The sequence below is a fragment of the Trematomus bernacchii genome, unplaced genomic scaffold, assembly GCF_902827165.1.
Source record: "Trematomus bernacchii unplaced genomic scaffold, fTreBer1.1, whole genome shotgun sequence".
Taxonomy (NCBI): Eukaryota; Metazoa; Chordata; class Actinopteri; order Perciformes; family Nototheniidae; genus Trematomus; species Trematomus bernacchii.
In genome coordinates this window covers 9,075,108-9,097,658 of record NW_022987567.1, presented here as the reverse complement: position 1 = coordinate 9,097,658, position 22,551 = coordinate 9,075,108, and the positions used below count along the sequence as shown (strand labels likewise).

The window sequence follows — 22,551 nt, the reverse complement described above, 5'->3', positions numbered from 1 at the left end:
TACATCAACATGTGTCCCCATCTTCTTCATGTCTCTTCTACATCAACATGTGTCCCCTCTTCTTCATGTCTCTTCTTCATCAACATGTGTCCCCTCTTCTTCATGTCTCTTCTTCATCAACATGTGTCCCCTCTTCTTCATGTCTCTTCTACATCAACATGTGTCCCCTCTTCTTCACGTCTCTTCTACATCAACATGTGTCCCCTCTTCTTCATGTCTCTTCTACATCAAACATGTGTCCCCTCTTCTTCATGTCTCTTCTACATCAACATGTGTCCCCTCTTCTTCATGTCTCTTCTTCATCAACATGTGTCCCCTCTTCTTCATGTCTCTTCTTCATCAACATGTGTCCCCTCGTCTTCATGTCTCTTCTTCATCAACATGTGTCCCCTCTTCTTCATGTCTCTTCTACATCAACATGTGTCCCCTCTTCTTCATGTCTCTTCTACATCAACATGTGTCCCCTCTTCTCCATGTCTCTTCTACATCAACATGTGTCCCCTCTTCTTCATGTCTCTTCTACATCACATGTGTCCCCTCTTCTCCATGTCTCTTCTACATCAACATGTGTCCCCTCTTCTTCATGTCTCTTCTACATCAACATGTGTCCCCTCTTCTCCATGTCTCTTCTACATCAACATGTGTCCCCTCTTCTTCATGTCTCTTCTACATCAACATGTGTCCCCTCTTCTTCATGTCTCTTCTACATCAACATGTGTCCCCTCTTCTTCATGTCTCTTCTACATCAACATGTGTCCCCTCTTCTTCATGTCTCTTCTACATCAACATGTGTCCCCTCTTCTTCATGTCTCTTCTTCATCAACATGTGTCCCCTCTTCTTCATGTCTCTTCTTCATCAACATGTGTCCCCTCTTCTTCATGTCTCTTCTACATCAACATGTGTCCCCTCTGTGGAAAGAGACTCTGAAAGTTTCAGGAATAAAAACCTGTCTGAAAATGAGCTGATCAGATTTTGGCCACTTTATGATGTCATAACGATGTTTTGTCTTGTGTAACCATTAGCCAATCAGCAACCAAGGTAAACCCCCCCCCCCCCCCTTATCACCTGAATCTCCTCCTAGAGCACCATTGAGTTCTTTCTAACCAAATCTCTCTCAGAGGGGGCGTGGGGAGGGGCTCCTTATTTTCATCTAAAGTAACAGACAGAGAATCAGCACTTTGGAAACAGGGCTGAAACAGAGGGGATTATGGGTAATGCTGCAATGATCTGTTTGGTGTTTCAGCCAATCAGAGACAGGCTCTGTATATATCTGAGACCTGTGATATATTGATGAGAAACAGTATAATAGGGGACCTTTAAAATATTTTCCTGTTAACTTTTTATCAGTGTCGTCGGGCGGATTATTATCTGTCACTGAACTTCCATCACGTAAATAGACTCCCTCATTAAAGCATGATTTTGGTCTATTTCATCCAAAGTTAGATTGTTCCTTGTTTAATTGTATACTTTTAATAATTGTCTAGTGCATAAAAAGTATTTAAAAAATCCAGTTTATCCAGATTTTGATTTTTAATAAAAATAATAATTTAACGGTTTGATTTGAAAATTGGAAATATATATAGAAAATGATTGACTTTATTTCATTTAATGGTTTGATTTCGCACAATATATTTGTAAATTCCTCTACATCTGGGAAATAAATTAAGAAATAAATAGATTTAATTGTTTAAGTCTGAAAACTGTCTTTTTAATTTCCTCAAAAATGAAAGAATGAGCAGAATTTGAATTAAAAAGCTGCGTTTTTCGTACCAGAAATATAGTTTGCTCTTTCAAATCCCTGTGACCCTCTGCTGCCTCGTCATGCCACTGAATAAAGTAGAACTATATTTACTTTGGTTTTGATGCTATATTAGTGGATGTCTTCCCGTGTTTTCTACCCCTTAAAGTTCTGGAAGATCTCTGCGGCGTCGAGCCAGGATCTGAAGCACGACAGCCCTTTGTCTCGGATCTGTTTCCGTCCTTTTTCCGTGATCACGTCTCCGTTCTCCTTCACGATCACCAGCTTAGGAACCGCCGTGATCTTGTAGCGCTGCTTCAACTCACTGCAGAGAAAAGAGACACAAAGTAAAAACACCTGAAAACTGCAGCTTTACACATTTTACTAAAACATGTTATGATTGGTATAAAGTATAAGTTGATATAAGGACAACTTTGAGATACTTTAGGTAGGTAGGTAGGTAGGTAGGTAGGTAGGTAGGTAGGTCGGTCGGTCGGTCGGTCGGTAGGTAGGTAGGTAGGTAGGTAGGTAGGTAGGTAGGTAGGTAGGTAGGTAAGTAGGTAAGTAGGTAGGTAGGTAGGTAGGTAGGTAGGTAGGTAGGTAGGTAGGTAGGTAGGTAGGTAGGTAGGTAGGTAGGTAGGTAGGTAGGTAGGTAGGTTTAGATAGATAGATAGATAGATAGATAGATAGATAGATAGATAGATAGATAGATAGATAGATAGATAGATAGATAGATAGATAGATAGATAGATAGATAGATAGATATCTAAAAAAAAACGTGGAGAGAAAATAAATATTTATAATCTCAGAAATAAAAATCATTGAACAACTCTCACTTCTTGTAGTCGTCCGTCCACGGCAGAGCCAGCCAGTCTCCGTGCATGTCGTGGTAATACTCCACCATATCGTCCGCAGATTTATCAGAGGAGATGAAAACGATCTCAAACTGAGCAGCAGGCTCCCTCTCCTCCACCAGCTCCGTGTAGAAGTCACACAGGATGGGCGTGAAATCCCTACACGGCGGACACCACCCTGCAGAAAAGTAGATCCCCACCACTTTGTTCCTCAGAGCCTCCTCAGGATCCACTGTTTCCCCCTCTTTATTCAGGATGGTCCTCCCGGAAAACACCTCCACCATGTCTGCAGAAACACAACTCCTCTCGTTATATATATATATATATATATATAAGATAAGATAAGATAAGAAGTACTTTGTGTTGCAGCAGCATACAAAGACAAGGCATTGTACAATAAAAATTAAAAGACTAGAAATAAACAAGAAAGTAGAAAATATACGTGTTGAAATAATAATAATAATAAAATATAAATCAGAAGGGGTGCAAGGGATTTTCTTGGGTGGTGCAAACATAAACAATATCTGGTTTGCTTACTGCACATATTTTATATTTTTATTGCATTCTATTTCAATGTAAATGACTGCTTTATTTTATTTTATATTTTATTCTTATTTGTTTGTAATGTTATTATAGTGTTCTTAAAATAGTTCGCTATCTGTGTTTTTTTAATCTTTGTTTTACATGTATGTATGCACCACGACATCAAGTCAAATTCCTCGTACGTGTTACGGTACGTCCACACGGCAGCGTCGCGTTGAAGCTTGCCGGTGGGCATGTCTGGCGCGCGACCAACAACCAATCACATTAATCTCCCGCCCCGGACACACAAGCAGGCGGTTTGTTCGGCTAGCGCTTGTACTGGCATATGATTTGATTGGCTGGCGCTTCCGTCGACGCTTAAAAAGTTAAACTTTTCTCAACTTTCGAAAGCGAGCAACAGAGGCAAAGCGACGCGAGGGAACCACAATGCAGTTCGGCAAAGCTTGACGTCACCCCGTTCAAAGTGAATGGGAAGCGTCTCCGTTGAAGCCAAGCCCCCAGGAAGTGCGACGGACTCTGAGGAAAATATTCGTTGTGTCCAAACGGCGGGTACTGCAACTTCCGTATCAGTCCTTGATGTCACTGGGCCCGGAAATACTTTTTCCCATTGAATAACATTGGGAAAGAGATGTCTGTAAATCGTTTGATAATTTTTTTTTAATCAAATAATCTACCCAGTATGAACATTTGTATAGCCCTTATTAAAAACATTCGGCCCTCAAGTTGTAAAATGTGCTAATAATGTTATTCTGAGAGTTCTTTTCCTCGGCTTTATGAACGCGCATCTGAGAGCGGGAGCTCGGGGGGCGGGGCTTAAGGGGCAACTCAACTGCGCATGCTCTATGAGCGCACATACGGGTACTTCTGCTCTGAAAGCTAGGCATGCTGGGTAATCTGAGACGTTTCGCTCTCTCAACAGTTGGGCCATTTTGTCCTCATGCGCCAATGAGCAGCTCTCATAGGAAAGAACGAGACCCCGCCTCCCACGCTGTATCCAGTTCTTATTATACATCCATGGTTGAAGCGCGCGACGCTGCCGTGTGGACGTACCGTTAACCTACCTGGTGATAAACTTGTTTCTGATTCTAAACAACAATACTACAATATCTGTTTTTATTGATTATATTGTGTTGGTTTGTGCTTTTTAGTTTTTTGTGTTGTGTACCTTTGAAAGGCGCTTTTATAAATAAAGTGTATTATTATTATTACAATAGGAAATAAGTTGAAATATAATATTTTTCATTAGAAAATAATAAAGGCTAGTATATACACCAAATTTAAATATACAAAAAATACAAAAAGTATAGTATAATGAAAATTATATTTGAAAAAAAATTGACAAATGTTTATAAAAAAACAATATGGTTTTCCTGAGATTTTTTCAAATGCATCTCTGAAAAACAAATGCCTGTTATTTTGAGATAAATAACTTTAAATGTAAATAACTTGAAGGATAACATATAATGAACTGACTCATTATCAAGGACTAAACATAGAAAATAAAAGGTTTAAATCCCATTTATCCTGTTATATGTTTTTCATGTTGAGATAATGACATAAATCAATTGTGATCGTAAGAAAAAACAACACAATTAACTTTTAACTCATTAAAAACACCCAAAAACGGAGGAAAAAAGGAGGAAATAAAATGCCATTATGACAAAATAAGAGGTTAACAGCAGCCACGACACATTTCAGTGTGTTGAGCTCATATTTCAGCGGAGGTGTGTGTGTGTGCGTCTCTTACCTTCCTGCGGTGTTTACCTGTCTGCAGGTAAGCTCCTTACAGCTGATCCGGGGTCTACTTTATCATCCATGTGTTCACGGGTCAGCTGTTCTAATGATAGTACTGCGCGAATGCAACTTCCGGCAGCAAGCTTGGCGCATGCGCAGAGCAAACGAGCGTTTTCTTAAAGAGGACACTACAGGTAAATGAGGTTAAGAACGATAGATATTAAACTTTGACAGGTAATTACTATAGACTGTATATATAAAGGTAATTACTATAGACTGTATATATAAAGGTAATTACTTATACCAAGAACATATGTTTGGGAAATTAAATGTAATATGTTTTAATATAAAAACGGGGTAATATCTCGTTAAATCTGTGTTTAATGGATATATATATTTTTACTTTTTAATGCTATTTTATTTATATTTCAGAAATATTTTGGACTGTTTATTTCTTGTGTCTTAATTTCTCTAATGTACATTGTCTTGTTGTCTTTGTATGGTGCTGCAACGCAAACATAATCAATGAAACCAGGGCCGTTTCTAGCTTTTTGGGGGCCCTATGCAAGATGCTGTTTGGGGGCCCTAGTTTTTACAGTTTTTTAACTACAATGGGGGGATTCCGAAGCCTTTAAGATGATCTGTGGAGACGCATCAATCTGTCACACTTTAAGAGGAAAAACAGGCTAATTTCAAGAAAACCAAGTAATTGAAAACTTACAAAAAATTATATTAAAAAGGTATAAAGGCTCCTCTATGTCAATAAATGCAAGAGATGCAGCATTTTCTCAACAATGTGACAGCCCAACGATGATTTGGACTTTATTGATCACCAAAAACACAAGCTTTGCTATCATTGCAGTTTAGTTGTGTTTATATCCTACATTTGATTTGTAAGCATATAATGCTTCACCGAACACAGGAGGGGGCTTGGCTGTCTACACATAAAGACAGCTCATTTTAATTCTCCCAAAATAAATTGAGGCTGAACCTGAACTTTCAGCTTGGGGGCCCCCCTAGTGGCCGCAGGGGCCCTATGCATCTGCATAGTCCGCCTATAGAGAGGCGAAGTCCCGCCCATCTACTTCCGCTCCATGGGACCTTATTTCGGAAAAATTATGTGTTGAAGTCAATGGAGAGAGAAAGATTATCTCATCGATCCCGTTTGAAATTGTGCCAACGAATTACACATATGATGTTTGTCAATCTTAAAAAATCATTTCCATGTCAAAAAAGTCACAGTTTGTCATAAAACTGTTGAAATATAAGACTATGAAAAATACGCAACTAGAAAGACTACAAATCCCAGAATCCCAGTCCCGCATGCTGGCTCTTAGGAACCGACTAACTCCCCTTGTGTGTATGCACAGCTCTCAACATGCCCAGACTTGGAGTGATTTTCACCTCTTTTAATACTTTCCGCCTCATTCTGAAAGAAAGAAGTGAAATGTGCCAACGTGACGGCCGTCTTGGTGTGTGGTGCGAGATGGGAGATGTAGTTCATTGAGCGGTTTCACACAAACAAAAGTGTTACTTCACAGTTTTACGACACATTTTTATTTTTTTGACTTGCAAAATTATCTTTTAAATTGACAAACATCATATGTGTAATTCGTGGCACAATTCAAACGGGATCGAAAGATAATCTTTCTCTCGCCATTGACTTCAATACATACTTTTTCCGAAATAAGGTCCCATGGAGGTCCCCCGGAAAGGGAGGGACTTCGCCTCTCTATTGGAAGAAACGGCCCTGAATGAAACAGAAACCAGAACAACCGTTACTGAGGCAGGAAAACTAATTAAAAAAGACTACAAATCTAGTCAAAAGTCTGTGGCAATGTCTGTGTGAACAACAGCTGTGTGTATAAAATGCTGTAACATCAGAATCCTGTATCATTTCACAGAAGTAAGAAGGTATTTAGAGGTCAGTGTGCTTCCTTGTCTCCTTGTTTCCCTCGTTGAAGGTTGTTTGGAAAGAGACACTTCCTCTCTTCCTGCTTCCTTTTCTTTCTGTGCACTCAGCTCCGGTGTCGAAAGACTGAACGGGACGTACTTTCCTTTTCTGTCTTTTCTTTTTACAAGAACAACTCACTCACTCTGCCCTAAAACATCTCCAGCAACATGACCTCGAATTCCAATGTATCCAACATGAGACGCCTCGTAGAGCAACTGAAGCTGGAGGCGAGCGTGGAGAGAATCAAGGTACAGACGGAGAAAAGATTATAAATATGAAGAGTTTAAGAATTTACTTTGAGTTTTCTTAACTTAACCTAATTTACACTGTATCGATTCAACACACCACAGTTTGTTTTTGCTTTTATTTTATACAATATATTCATTTTTTTGCCATTTTCTTATCTTCTTGCAGCACAGTCATTCATACAGAATGTTCTAGCCCTATTTTTCCACACATTAGATCCATTCTGTAGCATATTATTTATCAATTGAACATTTAAAAATACATTTACCTACAAAGACAAGTGTCAAATGTGTTTTTTGCACTGAATAATTCAGTGTCGTTTTGTGGGCAAATTCATTGTTTTGTTTGGTAAACATGTCTTATGATCTGCATGTTGCTCCCTGCACTCCTTTTAGCTTGTAACCCTGTCTTTCACAGCAGATTGATTGCATACAAAACATGCAAATTGCTTATAAAATATGACACTTCTTAAATTAAACCACCCGATATTACAAACAGAGCTGAACCAATTACAGACAATTATTTGGAAACTTTTTTAATAGTTAAGGGATTTTTTTAACTTTGGACTTTCTTTATTGGAAGTTCCCAACAAGCGATTGAGACATGCTTGGTGTCGATGGATTCGTCTGATCCTCTTGTTTCATAAGATATCAGCATTTCAAAAGTACTTGAGAACACTTTAATGCATCATTAATTATAAAACATATCATATATATTATTCTGAAATGGACCAATCTGCACAACGACTACTTTTACTGTCTCTACTTTCACTATATTTTGATGAGAATACTTTTCTACTTTGACTTGAGGAACATTTTGAATGCAGGACTTTTACTGTAACAGAGTATTCCTACACTCTGGTACTTCTACTTTTACTCAAGTACAAGTTCTGAGTACTTCTACTTTTACTCAAGTACAAGATCTGAGAACTTCTACTTTTACTAAAGTACAAGATCTGAGTACTTCTACTTTTACTCAAGTACAAGATCTGAGTACTTCTACTTTTACTCAAGTACAAGATCTGAGTACTTCTACTTTAAGTCAAGTACAAGATCTGAGTACCTCTACTTTTACTTTCATAGATTACCGGAATGTAAGAAGTAGAAAGTACAGGTATTTGTGTTCAACATGTAAGAAGTAGAAAGTACAGGTATTTGTGTTCAACATGTAAGAAGTAGAAAGTACAGGTATTTGTGTTCAACATGTAAGAAGTAGAAGTACAGGTATTTGTGTTCAACATGTAAGAAGTAGAAAGTACAGAAATTGGGTTCAAAATGTAAGAAGTAGAAAGTACAGGTATTTGTGTTCAACATGTAAGAAGTAGAAAGTACAGGTATTTGTGTTCAAAATGTAAGAAGTAGAAAGTACAGGTATTTGTGTTCAAAATGTAAGAAGTCAAAGTAAAAAGTCCACAATAAGTAGTGGAGTAAAGTACTGATACCAGAAACATGTACTGAAGTACAGTAACGAAGTATTTGTACTCCACTACTTCCCACCTCTGGATATCAGAATTTAAAAGTACTTGTTGTGTACTTGTTGTGTATTTGTTGTAGGTGTCGCAGGCGGCTGCAGAGCTGCAACAGTTTTGTCTGCAGAACGCAGCTAAAGACGCGCTTCTGGTCGGGGTCCCCACGGGGAGCAACCCCTTCAGAGAGCCTCGATCCTGCGCCGTGGTGTGAAGAGAACTCAGTGAGTTATATGAGTTAGAAAATGTCCCCGCTTGAGCTTCAACATCAGGATCCATGTATCTATGATCCTCTCCAGAATGGAAGTAGTCATCACACACAGAACATCAACTAGTTCCTGAACAGTGTCCTTCACATGCTGATATCCAAGAGAGGGAGTTACACAGTCACAAGATGGAGGAATAGAAAGCAGTATTCAATGTTTACTTCAGATTAGCTCCACGTCAGAAATGAGCATGCTTGTCATATGTCTATCTCCATAGAGGCTGAATCATCATGTTAATCACATAGCTATCATATGCCTCAAACAGTCCTGATGCTCTTCTAGGTAATCATACATCCTGTCATGTTCACAGCTACAGTTGGGATACCTTTGTTATCATGTGGACTCTGATATTGGAAGAGGACATTCAGTATTTTCCCAACACAATGCTTTCATTTTAGGTAGTGCGTATTGTTTATAAAGCAGAATTTAAAATGAGGAATTAAAATAATGGTCTTTATTTTTGCAGGGGAGGACGAGGAACTTGCAGAAGAGGATCATTTTGTTTTGTTTGTAACATTTATGAAGAAAAAATATTAATTGTTCAAATAAATGTCTTGTTTTATTTCATTGTTTGCATGTTTGCTTTTCTTCATTCAAAATAATATTGTAAAAATAATAAATAATAAATAATAAATAATAAATAATAAATAATAAATAATAAATAATAAATAATAAATAATAAATAATAATTAATAATAATAATAATTAAGTTTATCAAGGACTTAAATATATATATTTACATGTCATTGTTTTTGATTACATTACACTTCATTCAGCTGATGCTTTCATCCAAATCAACTGACGTTAAGTGCAATTATCCGCTAACAATCACAGCTTTTTAGAGTGCTAATGCATTGTAATGCTGCAGTATAGAGTAGAGTCAACAGGGATTATCTGTGTGTTTTAAAGAGCGGATGTTAACTGCACAAATCACGCCGAGGAACCTCTGAGCTTCCTGACGCTCAGTCTAAGTTAGGAGAGAGGAAACGAGGATCTTCCTGTTCAAAACTGCACAGACTTTCCTGCACCGAGGTCTCAGGACCCAAGGTCACTTTGCAGAAAAATGCTTTATTGTGCCGGCAAAACAAGGCCACAAAAACAAAACTCTTTCTCTCCCTCCCTCACCGTAAACATTCAACATCAAGGATCTGACAACAAGTGAAAGACAAGCAGAACTTAAATACCAGCAAGACTAATTACTAGGTGAACACAATCAGGAGGGAAACACAGAGACAGGAAGCGACAGCAGGGGGTGAACACCTTTCAACATAAGGAACACAGACAGATCGTGACAGTGCCTCCCAGCGTTTATAGATTTTAGACTTTAATCAAGAGCTAAAGGCGATGTTAGATGTCAGAAATAAAACATGAATCACCCGACTATGGGATGGGATATCATGCAGCGTGCTTTAGGGTCTATTTCAGTGTGTTAAGTCATGTCTATTTGTATTTAAAAATCTGTATAAAATCCAATGTAAATATGTGTAAATGACGAAAGAATCAGTCTCTGGCCATAATGAGAAACCTTCCACTTTGTCTCACTTCCTTTTCCTCCCAGTACAATGTTTTTTGGGCGAGTCTCAAAACCCACTGGTGATGCCTCCTTTCTAACAGCTGCATCCTCCCCTAGGACACTTGTTGCAGGTGCAAGGATTTGAAAGAAGTGCACGAAAAACTCTCTTTGAGACACAATCTAGAAAGAAATGTGATTATATTATTCTGAAATGGACCAATCTGCACAAACACTACTTTTACTGTCGCTACTATATTTTGATGATAATACTTTTATACTTTTACTTGAGGAACATTTTGAATGCAGGACTTTTACTGTAACAGAGTATTCCTACACTCTGGTACTTCTACTTTTTACTCAAGTACAAGATCTGAGTACTTCTACTTTTACTCAAGTACAAGAACTGAGTACTTCTACTTTTACTCAAGTACATGATCTGAGGGTGCCTACTTCTACTTTTACTCAAGTACAACATCTGAGTACTTCTACTTTTACTCAAGTACATGATCTGAGTACTTCTACTTTTACTCAAGTACAACATTATCTGAGTACTCTCTCTCCCCCCTCTGTACAATTTAGAGGGAAAACATGCTGAAAAAGCAGAAAAAGGCGGAAAAAACCAGCAGGATTAGAACGCCACATGGCCTACTAGTGAAACGTATGACGTATGACGCACGACGCAATGACGTCAGCAGACCGTCCTGCTGTGGCGCGGCTAGTTTTAAAGAGTCTCTTCTGTTGGAGGGCTGCAGGAAATAGCTCATCTCTGCACTTTCTGTACATATTATTCATATTTCAACATTACGTTTGACCCGGAGGAGATGCCAAAAACACAGGTGAGCTTACAAACTGTGTGTGTGCATGTCTGTGGTGTTAAATATTGGAATTAGCGATACCATAGGCATTATTTACAATCGCGTCATGCATGAGAAGAGGCCAACACTGTGTTAGATTGCTAACTTTTTTCTTTATTAAATGTATCTCTCAAGGGTCTGCATGTCTGTAAAGTCCTATCCTTTGTGTTTGTGAGTCGCCATTACTGTGTGCACCTTCGGTTATAAACTGTAGCTAGTTTGATTGATACCGCGCTTTCAGTCCAGACTTTCTCCACTTCCTGCTGCTGGGATCTAAAGTGTAACCAGATCAGGGAAAGGAGAATAAAAACCACTGTGCACGAATATGTCGCTGGAAATAGATATTATGAAGTGTTTTTCTGCTCTGGTGCAGTTAGATTTGGCGCGATCTGTAGCATCAATATGGCGGGGAGAAAGGTATCAGTGGTGGGAAGTAACTAAGTATCAGAGGGGGGAGAAGTACTCAGATCTAGTACTCAGATCTAGTACTTAGGTCAAAGTAGAAGTACTCAGATCTTGTACTTGAGTAAAAGTAGAAGTACCAGAGTGTAGGAATACTCTGTTACAGTAAAAGTCCTGCATTCAAAATGTTCCTCAAGTAAAAGTAGAAAAGTATTCTCATCAAAATATAGTTAAAGTAGCGACAGTAAAAGTAGTGATTGTGCAGATTGGTCCATTTCAGAATAATATATATGATATGTTTTATAATGATTGATCATGAAAGTGTTCTCAAAGCTGGTAAAGGTGCAGCTAGTTTGAATGACTTTGTATACTGCAGGGTAGCTTGTGAATTTACTCCAGGTGGAACTAAAGTCTGATTTAACACTTGATTATATTTCACATCATTCATCCACATCTGTGAAGTAACTAAAGGTATTAAATACATGTAGTGAAGTACAAAGTAGCCTAAAATGGACGACAGTTGTGTTATCTCGTTTTGAACCAGTGTTAAATGTGTCTCCTCTTCCAGCATGCCTCTGCAGGATCTTCCCTCTGGGACTCTCCAGGGCTACATGCTGTCTCAGTCCAACGAGATGAACAAACGCAAGTCCTCAGACGTCTTTCTGAGCGAGGGTCTGGACATGGAGTGCACCCCCACAGAGTCCATCATGCAGTTTTCCCCCCCACCACAAATACCAGAGGCTCCTCAGCATGAGGAAAGAGAACGACTGCAACCAGTTTGTCCTCAACAAGAGATCACGGAGGAAAAAGGAGTCCACGTCATGTAAGGGATCCTCTTTGTACATATCATATTCTAACGGTACACACATCCTTTCCTCAAGTAGAAGTACAGATACTCATGTTTAAACATACTCTGGTGAAAGTAGAAGTACTGACTAAACTGACTGGAGGCGTGTGGTGCAGTGGGTTGAGCGTTGGTATTCAGATCAGGGGGGTCACAGGTTCAAACCCACTGCAGTCAGCATGTCGTTGTGTCCCTGAGACACTTCACCCCAAATTGCTCCTGTGGGGATTGGTCCACAGTATTGAGTATATAGGTCGCTTTGGATAAAAGCGTCTAACAAGTAACATGTAATGTAAACTTCTTTACTCAAGTCAAAGTAAAAGAGGGCTTTGAAATGTACTTCAGTAAAAGTACCCATAACTAGCAGCTGTTTTAAAAGAGTACCTGACCTCCCTTTATATTAATAGAACAATAATGTCATTGTTAGCTAATGAATGTTTCCATGCTGAACAACGGCAACATGACAACGTTTTCATTGGTCCCTCTTCTTTAGAGAAGACCAGGACATGATGGATACACGGATCGTGTTCAAATCAATAGGCACGCAATGACTCTAAATAATAATGATCACGCCACCAAACACACATTCAAACTAAAGGAACCAGCCTGTTTGGGAAATGTGAGGAAGTAGAAAGTACAGGTATTTGGTGTTCAACATGTAAGAAGTAGAAAGTACAGGTATTTGTGTTCAACATGTAAGAAGTAGAAAGTACAGGGTATTTGGGTTCAACATGTAAGAAGTAGAAAGTACAGGTATTTGTGTTCAACATGTAAGAAGTAGAAAGTACAGGTATTTGTGTTCAACATGTAAGAAGTAGAAAGTACAGGTATTTGTGTTCAACATGTAAGAAGTAGAAAGTACAGGTATTTGTGTTCAACATGTAAGAAGTAGAAAGTACAGGTATTTGTGTTCAACATGTAAGAAGTAGAAAGTACAGGTATTTGAGTTCAACATGTAAGAAGTAGAAAGTACAGGTATTTGTGTTCAACATGTAAGAAGTAGAAAGTACAGGTATTTGGGTTCAACATGTAAGAAGTAGAAAGTACAGGTATTTGTGTTCAACATGTAAGAAGTAGAAAGTACAGGTATTTGTGTTCAACATGTAAGAAGTAGAAAGTACAGGTATTTGAGTTCAACATGTAAGAAGTAGAAAGTACAGGTATTTGTGTTCAACATGTAAGAAGTAGAAAGTACAGGTATTTGAGTTCAAAATGTAAGAAGTAGAAAGTACAGGTATTTGTGTTCAAAATGTAAAAAGTAGAAAGTCGTCAGAAAAACAAGTAGTGGAGTGAAGTACTGATACCAGAAAAATGAACTTAAGTACAGTAACGAAGTATTTGTACTCCACTACTTCCCACCTCTGTTTACATGTATCTAGACTTTTTGCACTATTTTTTGTTTATTATATATGTTGGATTGTTGGAGCAGCTCAGGTCAGAAGAATTTACTCTGGAGCTTTGTGCATATGACAATAAAACCTTTGAATTTCTGACCCCCGTGGAACAGCTGAATCGTTCTGTTTGTAGCTGTGGTCTCATTCCTTCCTCTCCCTCAGCAGGCATCTCATGGGACCACCTTCCTGACGAGCTGCTCCTCAGGATCCTCTTCTACGTCCCTCTGCAGGATCTCTGCAGGATGTCGTCCGTCTGCAAGCGCTGGCATCGCTTAGCGTGAGTTTCTAATCCAGGGGTGTCAAACTCCTTCTAGTTCAGGGGCCACTTTACAGACCGATTTCATCTCAAGTGGGCCGGACCAGTAACATCATAGCATCGTAACCTATAAATAACAACAACTCCTAATTGTTCCCTTTGTTTTAGTGCAAAAAGGTACATTGGTCACATTTTATGAACTACAAAACATTATGAGATGTTTCAACTATTTTATGCCTCCGTTTATCATTTACACATGTGCATTACAGCTAACAGATCACAGTGTGTACAAACACATTTAGTCCCCGGTATCTGGAACTGAGCAATATAGTATTTGACTTTATGATCAAAATCCTTTGAAACCCTGTAACACAACAGGATGGTCAGCCTCCAGTGATTTATAATCCTTCCCTTTATCTTGCTTATGTCTCTAAAATACAATATAAGTCATTATGTAAGCAGTTTTTAAGACAACCGTCTCATAGGCGTGTTTCAGACATGATTGTTGGATGTATTTAAATTGTGTCAGCCTCAAACATTAATTATGTTAAGGTTGTTGACCCTCAAGTTAGTCCAATAAAGCAGACCTATATCCTAAAGTGTTTTATATTAGTACCTTCCAATCATCTATGAATATGTATAATGTTTTCTTGTTCACAACTAAGAGATGTATACTTGATCGCCATGACAACAGATAACCAGTGTAACAAGTAGATTTTGAATGGCATTCGTTACGAACTGGGACCAGGTAGTAAGGGTCTAATACAAATAGGATCAAGTTGCATTGTGGGAAATGTAGTTCTCACACATTTCTGAGACTGAGCCATAAAAGAGAAAGAAAGTGAATATCTGTTGGTTTGCTGTTTACATTTGGATCTTATTCTTTTAGCCTTCTAACAAAACGTAGAGAGTCGATCGGTTCTCACTGGTGTTTTAAAAAGGTCTCTCTCTCTCTCTCTCTCTCTCTCTCTCTCTCTCTCTCTCTCTCTCTCTCTCTCTCTCTCTCTCTCTCTCTCGTCTCTACTCTCTCTCTCTCGTCTCCTCTCCTCTCTCTCTCTCTCCTCTCTCTCTCTCAGGTTGGATGAGTCTCTGTGGCACAGCGTGGATCTGGAGGGTTTGACCCACGTAGGTCCGGCTCTGCAGCAGGTTCTGAAGAACGGGGTCCACATGCTGCGCTGCCCTCGCTCCTTTGTGGAGGACTTCCACTTCAGCGGCTCAGGGTGAGTCTCTGCCAAAAGTACACACATCCTTTACTCAAGTAGAAGTACAGATACTCACACATAGGTGACCTTTAACAAGAGCAACATAATGCATCTGAAGTGATTTAAAAATAACCAAACGTACTCTGGTTCTCTTCAGCCCCCTACAGATGGTCCTGATGGATCTGTCCAGCTCCATCATCCCCCCCTCCTCTCTGGAGAGCATCCTCTCTCACTGCAGACTGCTGGAGTTCCTGAGTCTGGAGGCTCTGCAGCTTTCAGACAACATCATCAGGTACACACACACACACACACACACACACACACACACACACACACACACACACACACACACACTGATCACATCTCCATCATCAGGTACCTGCAAACACACATTTTAAGCCTTCTCCCAAAGCAGTATGTTTATCAGGTGTGGTGTAAGAAGGTCTTCTCTCAGTGACTCTGATGATGATGATGATATATATTTTGTTCTTCCTCAGCTCTCTGTCCATGAACCCTAACCTGCTGCAGCTGAATCTGAGCGGCTGCTCCGGCTTCTCTGCTCCTGCTCTCGCTCACATGCTGAAGTCCTGCAGCAGGTCAGAAACTCCTCTGTTTCACTTTAGAACCCTCTGATCTGATAACTACAGAGGTGGGAAGTATTGGAGTACAAATACTTTGTTACTGTACTCAAGTACATGTTTCTGGTATCAGTACTTTACTCCACTACTTATTTTTCTGACGACTTTTTACTTTGACTTCTTACACTTTGAACCCAAATACCTGTACTTTCTACTTCTTACATGTTGAACACAAATACCTGTACTTTCTACTTCTTACATGTTGAACACAAATACCTGTACTTTCTACTTCTTACATGTTGAACTCAAATACCTGTACTTTCTACTTCTTACATGTTGAACCCAAATACCTGTACTTTCTACTTCTTACATTTTGAACACAAATACCTGTACTTTCTACTTCTTACATTTTGAACACAAATACCTGTACTTTCTACTTCTTACATGTTGAACACAAATACCTGTACTTTCTACTTCTTACATGTTGAACACAAATACCTGTACTTTCTACTTCTTACATTTTGAACACAAATACCTGTACTTTCTACTTCTTACATGTTGAACACAAATACCTGTACTTTCTACTTCTTACATGTTGAACCCAAATACCTGTACTTTCCAGTGGCGTTTTTATATGTACAAAAGTGGTGGGGCACAAAAAACTTAGATGTCTATATATAAGCTTCTGCAGTGACGTGCAGTGAGGTTCATGGCTGGTGAGGCACTGGCACTGACTCTTCAGGTTTACAAATATTATATTTTGACCTAAACCAAAATATAATATTATTTTCAAAAGCTTTTTTTGTCTGATGCTTCGATTAATTTTAAACAGACAGTTCAACAAAAGGATACCCAAAAAATGTAATTTTATCATTTAAATATTGAATTGTTCTCTCTTAGTAAGATCCCATTTTCAATAAAATGGCGGTCTTACCTTGACTTGAAGATGAAGTCCATTTGCCTATCCTTCTGGACAAACATTTCTATTACTTTTTTGTAAAAGTCCTCCTTATCTTCTTGTAGTTTCAAAAGTCTATCATAAATCTAATCCATAGATTTATGATAAAAAAATTATAAAAGTAGGGTAGACATGTGGATGTTATCCGGCTGAACAAAACGTGCATTTATCTAACAGGTACGTTTCCCACAGATCTTATTTCCAGCTATTTTCTAAAATCCTACAGTATGTAGAAACCTCATTGCTTTTTTGTGCTTACTTCCTGGTTTTAGGACGCGCCCCTGCATCTCTCTCGTCTCCTCTTCACACAGCACACTTTTCGCGGCACACGTACTTACAGCCAATCAGCTCTGAATGATTTGAGATGACGTATGGTGGGGATGGCAGCTCCGTGCCCCTCTGGTCATTATTTTTTTGCCACACACATTTCATTACAAAATACTCTGAGCATGCGCAGTGAAGTTTTTACAGTCACCGTTCACTTTGACAGTGAGAGGGAGGGGCATGATCAGGTTTTGTCCCACATGGGTCTAAACAGCTCAATAGGCACACACTGTGACTGTAGACACTAATTAGAAGAACACAGACTAAAACAGCAATGTACAGACGAATCAGATGATTAAACATGACCTTAAAATATATTTTATATATTTTTGTATTTCTTTTTTTGCATCTCTTTGCATTTTTTGATATCATTATGTGTAATACTTTCTGCTGACACTAGGTGGGCCAGTCGCCACTGGTACTTTCTACTTCTTACATGTTGAACACAAATACCTGTACTTTCTACTTCTTACATGTTGAACACAAATACCTGTACTTTCTACTTCTTACATGTTGAACACAAATACCTGTACTTTCTACTTCTTACATGTTGAACCCAAATACCTGTACTTTCTACTTCTTACATGTTGAACCCAAATACCTGTACTTTCTACTTCTCACATGTTGAACACAAATACCTGTACTTTCTACTTCTTACATGTTGAACCCAAATACCTGTACTTTCTACTTCTCACATGTTGAACACAAATACCTGTACTTTCTACTTCTTACATGTTGAACACAATACCTGTACTTTCTACTTCTTACATGTTGAACACAAATACCTGTACTTTCTACTTCTTACATGTTGAACACAAATACCTGTACTTTCTACTTCTTACATGTTGAACACAAATACCTGTACTTTCTACTTCTTACATGTTGAACCCAAATACCTGTACTTTCTACTTCTTACATGTTGAACTCAAATACCTGTACTTTCTACTTCTTACATGTTGAACACAAATACCTGTACTTTCTACTTCTTACATGTTGAACCCAAATACCTGTACTTTCTACTTCTCACATTTCCCAAACAGGCTGGTTCCTTTAGTTTGAATGTGTGTTTGGTGGCGTGATCATTATTATTTAGAGTCATTGCGTGCCTATTGATTTGAACACGATCCGTGTATCCATCATTTCCTGGTCTTCTCTAAAGAAGAGGGACCAATGAAAACGTTGTCATGTTGCCGTTGTTCAGCATGGAAACATTCATTAGCTAACAATGACATTATTGTTCTATTAATATAAAGGGAGGTCAGGTACTCTTTAAAACAGCTGCTAGTTATGGGTACTTTTTACTGAAGTACATTTCAAAGCCTCTTTACTTTTACTTGAGTAAAGAAGTTTAGTCAGTACTTCTACTTTCACCAGAGTATTTTTAAACACGAGTATCTGTACTTCTACTTGAGTAAAGGAAGTGTGTACTTCCCCCTCCCTCCCTCCTCACGCTGTGTGTTCTCCTCAGGATCGAGCAGCTGAACATATCGTGGTGTGAATTCGACAACGATCACGTGAAGAGTGTTGTTAATAATCTGAACCCTGCTGTCACTCACCTGAACCTCAGCGGGTACAGAGAGGGCCTCACACTGGAAGGTAAACATCTGACAGACTCATTACCATGCCAGTATTTATTGTAGAAAGGGCGGGAAAAGGATTGAAGTGAAACCCTCTTTGAACACGCGACGTGTCTGTTTCAGATGTGAAGGTGCTGGTGACCAGGTGTCCAAATATTCAAGCACTAGATTTAAGGTGAGATCTTTTTCATAAATATTCAGTCGATGTAGTGACATCCATAACATTCATCTGTTTGCAACTTACACATTATTTATCTAATATATCATATTCCAATGACTTGTATATAGACTCTCCTTGCACTATTGTATCTGTGTTATTGTGTTGCTCTGTTGGAGGAGCCTGGGACCTAAGATTTTCATTGTCATATCTACACTGTAGCTATGTACACATGACAATAAAAGCCTTGAAACTTGAACTACAAATGAACATAATGTCCCAGTTTGTCAGCGTATTGGTTTATCATTAGATCAGCATGAAGAGCTTTCAATAACTGCACTTCTCAGTAGTTTGTTTGAGTATTTTCTGTGTGTAATGAGCTGTTTGTTGTGTTGTAGTGACAGCACTCTCCTGATGGCCGACAGCTTCCCGGTCCTCAGACAGCTGAAGGGTTTGCTCCATCTCTCTCTGAGCCGCTGCTACCACATCCACCTCGCTGCCCTCACGTGAGTCTCCTCAAAACCAGCTCCTAACCTCTTTTCCTAACCACTATCCCTTCATCTCTGTGAGAAACGCATTCATGTATTAAAAGAACTGGATATAGCATCGGAGAAGGCTTGTTTATTCCTATGAGGGTTGCTCAAGCATTCATGGAAAAAAGCTGCTTGGTTCCCCTAGTCCAGTGCCCTGTACTACGAAGCCGGATTTTCGCTTAGCGAGCTGACTTCAGGGAGAACTCTGGGTTTCCGGTCCTACGACGCTGGTTCTCTTCTTAGCGGGCTAGATCTCCATGGTAACTTATGCTGAGCGGCAAACCTGCCCGGGAGGAGGTTAGGTTGCAGGCTAAGAGATCAACTCAGTGAAAGCACCGCCTGCTGACCAATCAGAGCTCCGTGTGCGGAGTTTAAAGCGATCAATTCATATTACAGGATAGAGGAAATACAGAAAAACTGCCGTTGCAGGAAAGACGGCCGGCAAGAATCAACTGACTGTGTGAACGTGAAAATGAATAGAATATCCCCTCCCATCTTCAGAGCAATCTGACTATTATAATATTAGCGTTAAGAAAGCTTACTTAAATATCTGCCACGACATAAGTAACCGGATCAGAGTAACATTACGTACAGTCCGCGGCACTGTGAGTGCAGACGTCGATGTGTCCCATTATCATTCATATCATATCACATCATAATGTATCATATATTTCCTTATTTGAGTCAGCTGAGCCGTATCTGGCCGTGCAACACTCACAGTGTCACATACTGTATGCAGAAGTATTATTTTAAGCAACACATTAAGTTGACGAAACACTCGAGTCAAATGTAATTAAAGTCAGATCGTGTCTTGGACGGGGCAGTGATTTCATAAACCTGTTAATGTACGCATTCAAACACTTTTTCTTTTACCAGCTGTATTCACCTTGCAGGTGCAGCTATGTGGCTTCTATCCTGGATAAAGTGTTTAAGACATGGATGTTTAAAGTTTAACTTCTTCATATTTGACTAATATTAAAGTTCACTTTTCATTCAGGAAGTATGACGCTGCGCTGTCAGTACGCTTGTCCATGTTTGAGATTGGTGGAATGCTCCAAATACCACCCCTTTCATGTGAACGCGCACCTAACTAGATAGGACACGGCTGGCTTGAGCGATCCACTTGATAACCGGCGTCGTAGGACCGCTTAGCGAGAGCGCGTATGTTTTGGATTAGGCCAACCGGCTAACTCAAACATATCATTATAACATAACATAACAGTACGCTTGTCCATGTTTGTGATTGTTCAAATGTTGCTAGCCCCGCCCCTTTCATGTGAACGCGCTCTCAGCCGGACAGAGAAACCCTGGCTTGAGTTACCGAGTTGATAACCAGCGTCGTAGGACCGCTTAGCGAGAGCGCGTTTGTTTTGGATTAGGTAAACCGGGTAACTCAAACATATCCAGGGTCTGTTGAACCGGCTTCGTAGTACAGGCCTCAGGGGTGTCAAACACAATTACTTCTTATCTACCTAACCTTATGTATATATATATATATTTTTTTAATGCTATTTTATTTCTATTGCGATGTTTACATTTTGGAATGTTAGTTTCTAGTCTTTAATGAACCTTTAAATAAACCTTCCTCTCTCTCTGCAGGAACCTGGGCTCCGTGTTCCCTCTTCTCTCTCTGCTGGACGTGTTTGGCATCGTGAAAGACGGCCACCTGTCCTCTCTGAAGAAGGAGCTTCCTCGCATCACCATCAACTCCAGACCGTTCTCCAGCATCGCCCGCCCCTCGCCCTCCTCAGGCCTCACCGGCGGCTTCATGTGGGACAGGAAGTGCCAGCTGAGGTTCAAACTGTAGCCGCCATGTTTTTCTAAGCTGAGTGAGTGTCTGTTACATGTCCCATGTTTCAGAGTTTCTGCTGCTACACATGTTGTTAGTGTTATCTGACGTAAAGAGGTTAAAGGTCACTTTAAGGCGGGGTGATTCTTTATTTAGAAAAGTCAGATTTTGACGTTGAATCCAGTTCTTGTTGGAATGTTTTAACACAAACGTTTGATGGATTTTTGAATCAGTTTTAGGTTCTAATAATGTTTATTTAAAAATATTTTGTACGAGAAACATGGTTTTAAAGACTCAATGGAAATGAAGATGTCTTTTTAAAAACTTGAGACGATTGTTCTCGGGGAAATAATGAGGTGGTTTTAAAGAATGAATGTAACATGATGAACACACACTTCTCCCCCTTTTATCAGTGCATTATGTCACCGTATTTTCACTGCTGTTGATCATTAATGTCAGATGTGAATTTTAACTGTTCCTTTTCTCCTGAGTCTTTACAGTAAACCACTGAATGCACTAACTGTGTCTGAGTGTGCTTCATTTCAGCTAATACGGAAATGTACAAATCCTCCTGCTACACTTATTTCCCTTTCTTTTCTTTTGTGGGATATTGGATGTTGAAGGATTACTTTTGTCAATTAAAAACATGTCTACTAAATGATCGAGCCGTCATTTTGACTTTTCATAGTGACTAATAACAACCAGGGTTCTTACGGTCATTGAAAACCTGGAAAAGTCATGGAAATTCAAAATGTTAATTCCAGGCCCTGGAAAAGTTATGGAAATGTAACTAAAGTTGCATCAAATCTAATTTATATTTGATTAATCGCCGAAATAGTAATACTATAACGATAATAAATACTGTATAGTAATGAAATGTAAAATGGCATTTAACTGACGAGGTGTTTTGCTGGTGAGAGATTTTAGTGTGCAGAAGCTACTAAGCCTACTATTCGAATGTGCTCCTGTCCACAGTACATGACCGTTACATGTATGATATGTGTGTAATGTGTACTTGTAAAGCGCCTTGATGACTTCGAGGTGTGAAGATGGGCGGAGTGGTGCAGTGGGCTGGGCATTGGGGAACACCAGTTCGAAACCCGCCGCTGCGTCTGTAAAGCCCAGGGTTCTTACGGTCATTAAAAACCTGGAAAAGTCATGGAAATTCAAAATGCTAATTCCAGGCCCTGGAAAAGTCATGGAAATGTAACTAAAGTTGCATCAAATATAATTTATATTTTATCTAATCGCCGAAATAGTAATACTATAACGATAATAAATACTGTATCGTATCGTATAGTAATGAAACGTAGAATGGCATTTAACTGACGAGGTGTTTTGCTTGTGAGAGATTGTAGAAGCTACTAAG

The 22,551-nt window shown here is 39.2% G+C and overlaps 3 protein-coding genes across 3 annotated transcripts; 2 read left to right on the top strand and 1 right to left on the bottom strand.

Annotated features, from left to right (window-relative positions):
• Window positions 1–1,252: 1,252 nt before the first annotated feature.
• Window positions 1,253–4,999, bottom strand: nxnl2 (nucleoredoxin like 2). Its single transcript, XM_034125919.1, has 3 exons — window positions 4,884–4,999; window positions 2,576–2,879; window positions 1,253–2,064 (listed from the first exon to the last, which is right to left on the bottom strand). Exons 2-3 carry the CDS (start codon window positions 2,875–2,877, stop codon window positions 1,896–1,898), a joined length of 471 nt encoding a protein of 156 aa, XP_033981810.1. The 5' UTR covers window positions 2,878–2,879; window positions 4,884–4,999; the 3' UTR covers window positions 1,253–1,895.
• Window positions 5,000–6,846: 1,847 nt separating this feature from the next.
• Window positions 6,847–9,368, top strand: gng10 (guanine nucleotide binding protein (G protein), gamma 10). Its single transcript, XM_034125929.1, has 3 exons — window positions 6,847–7,072; window positions 8,624–8,759; window positions 9,268–9,368. The coding sequence occupies exons 1-2, from the start codon at window positions 6,992–6,994 to the stop codon at window positions 8,747–8,749; spliced, it is 207 nt and encodes a 68-aa protein (XP_033981820.1). The 5' UTR covers window positions 6,847–6,991; the 3' UTR covers window positions 8,750–8,759; window positions 9,268–9,368.
• Window positions 9,369–12,141: 2,773 nt separating this feature from the next.
• On the top strand, window positions 12,142–21,843 carry skp2 (S-phase kinase-associated protein 2, E3 ubiquitin protein ligase). The gene is given in 10 exon segments (XM_034125680.1): window positions 12,142–12,295; window positions 12,297–12,393; window positions 13,974–14,085; window positions 15,141–15,284; window positions 15,424–15,558; window positions 15,764–15,862; window positions 18,595–18,722; window positions 18,827–18,878; window positions 19,259–19,366; window positions 20,993–21,843. Coding segments are annotated over 10 exon segments (1,197 nt in total). The 5' UTR covers window positions 12,142–12,181; the 3' UTR covers window positions 21,201–21,843.
• Window positions 21,844–22,551: the final 708 nt, after the last annotated feature.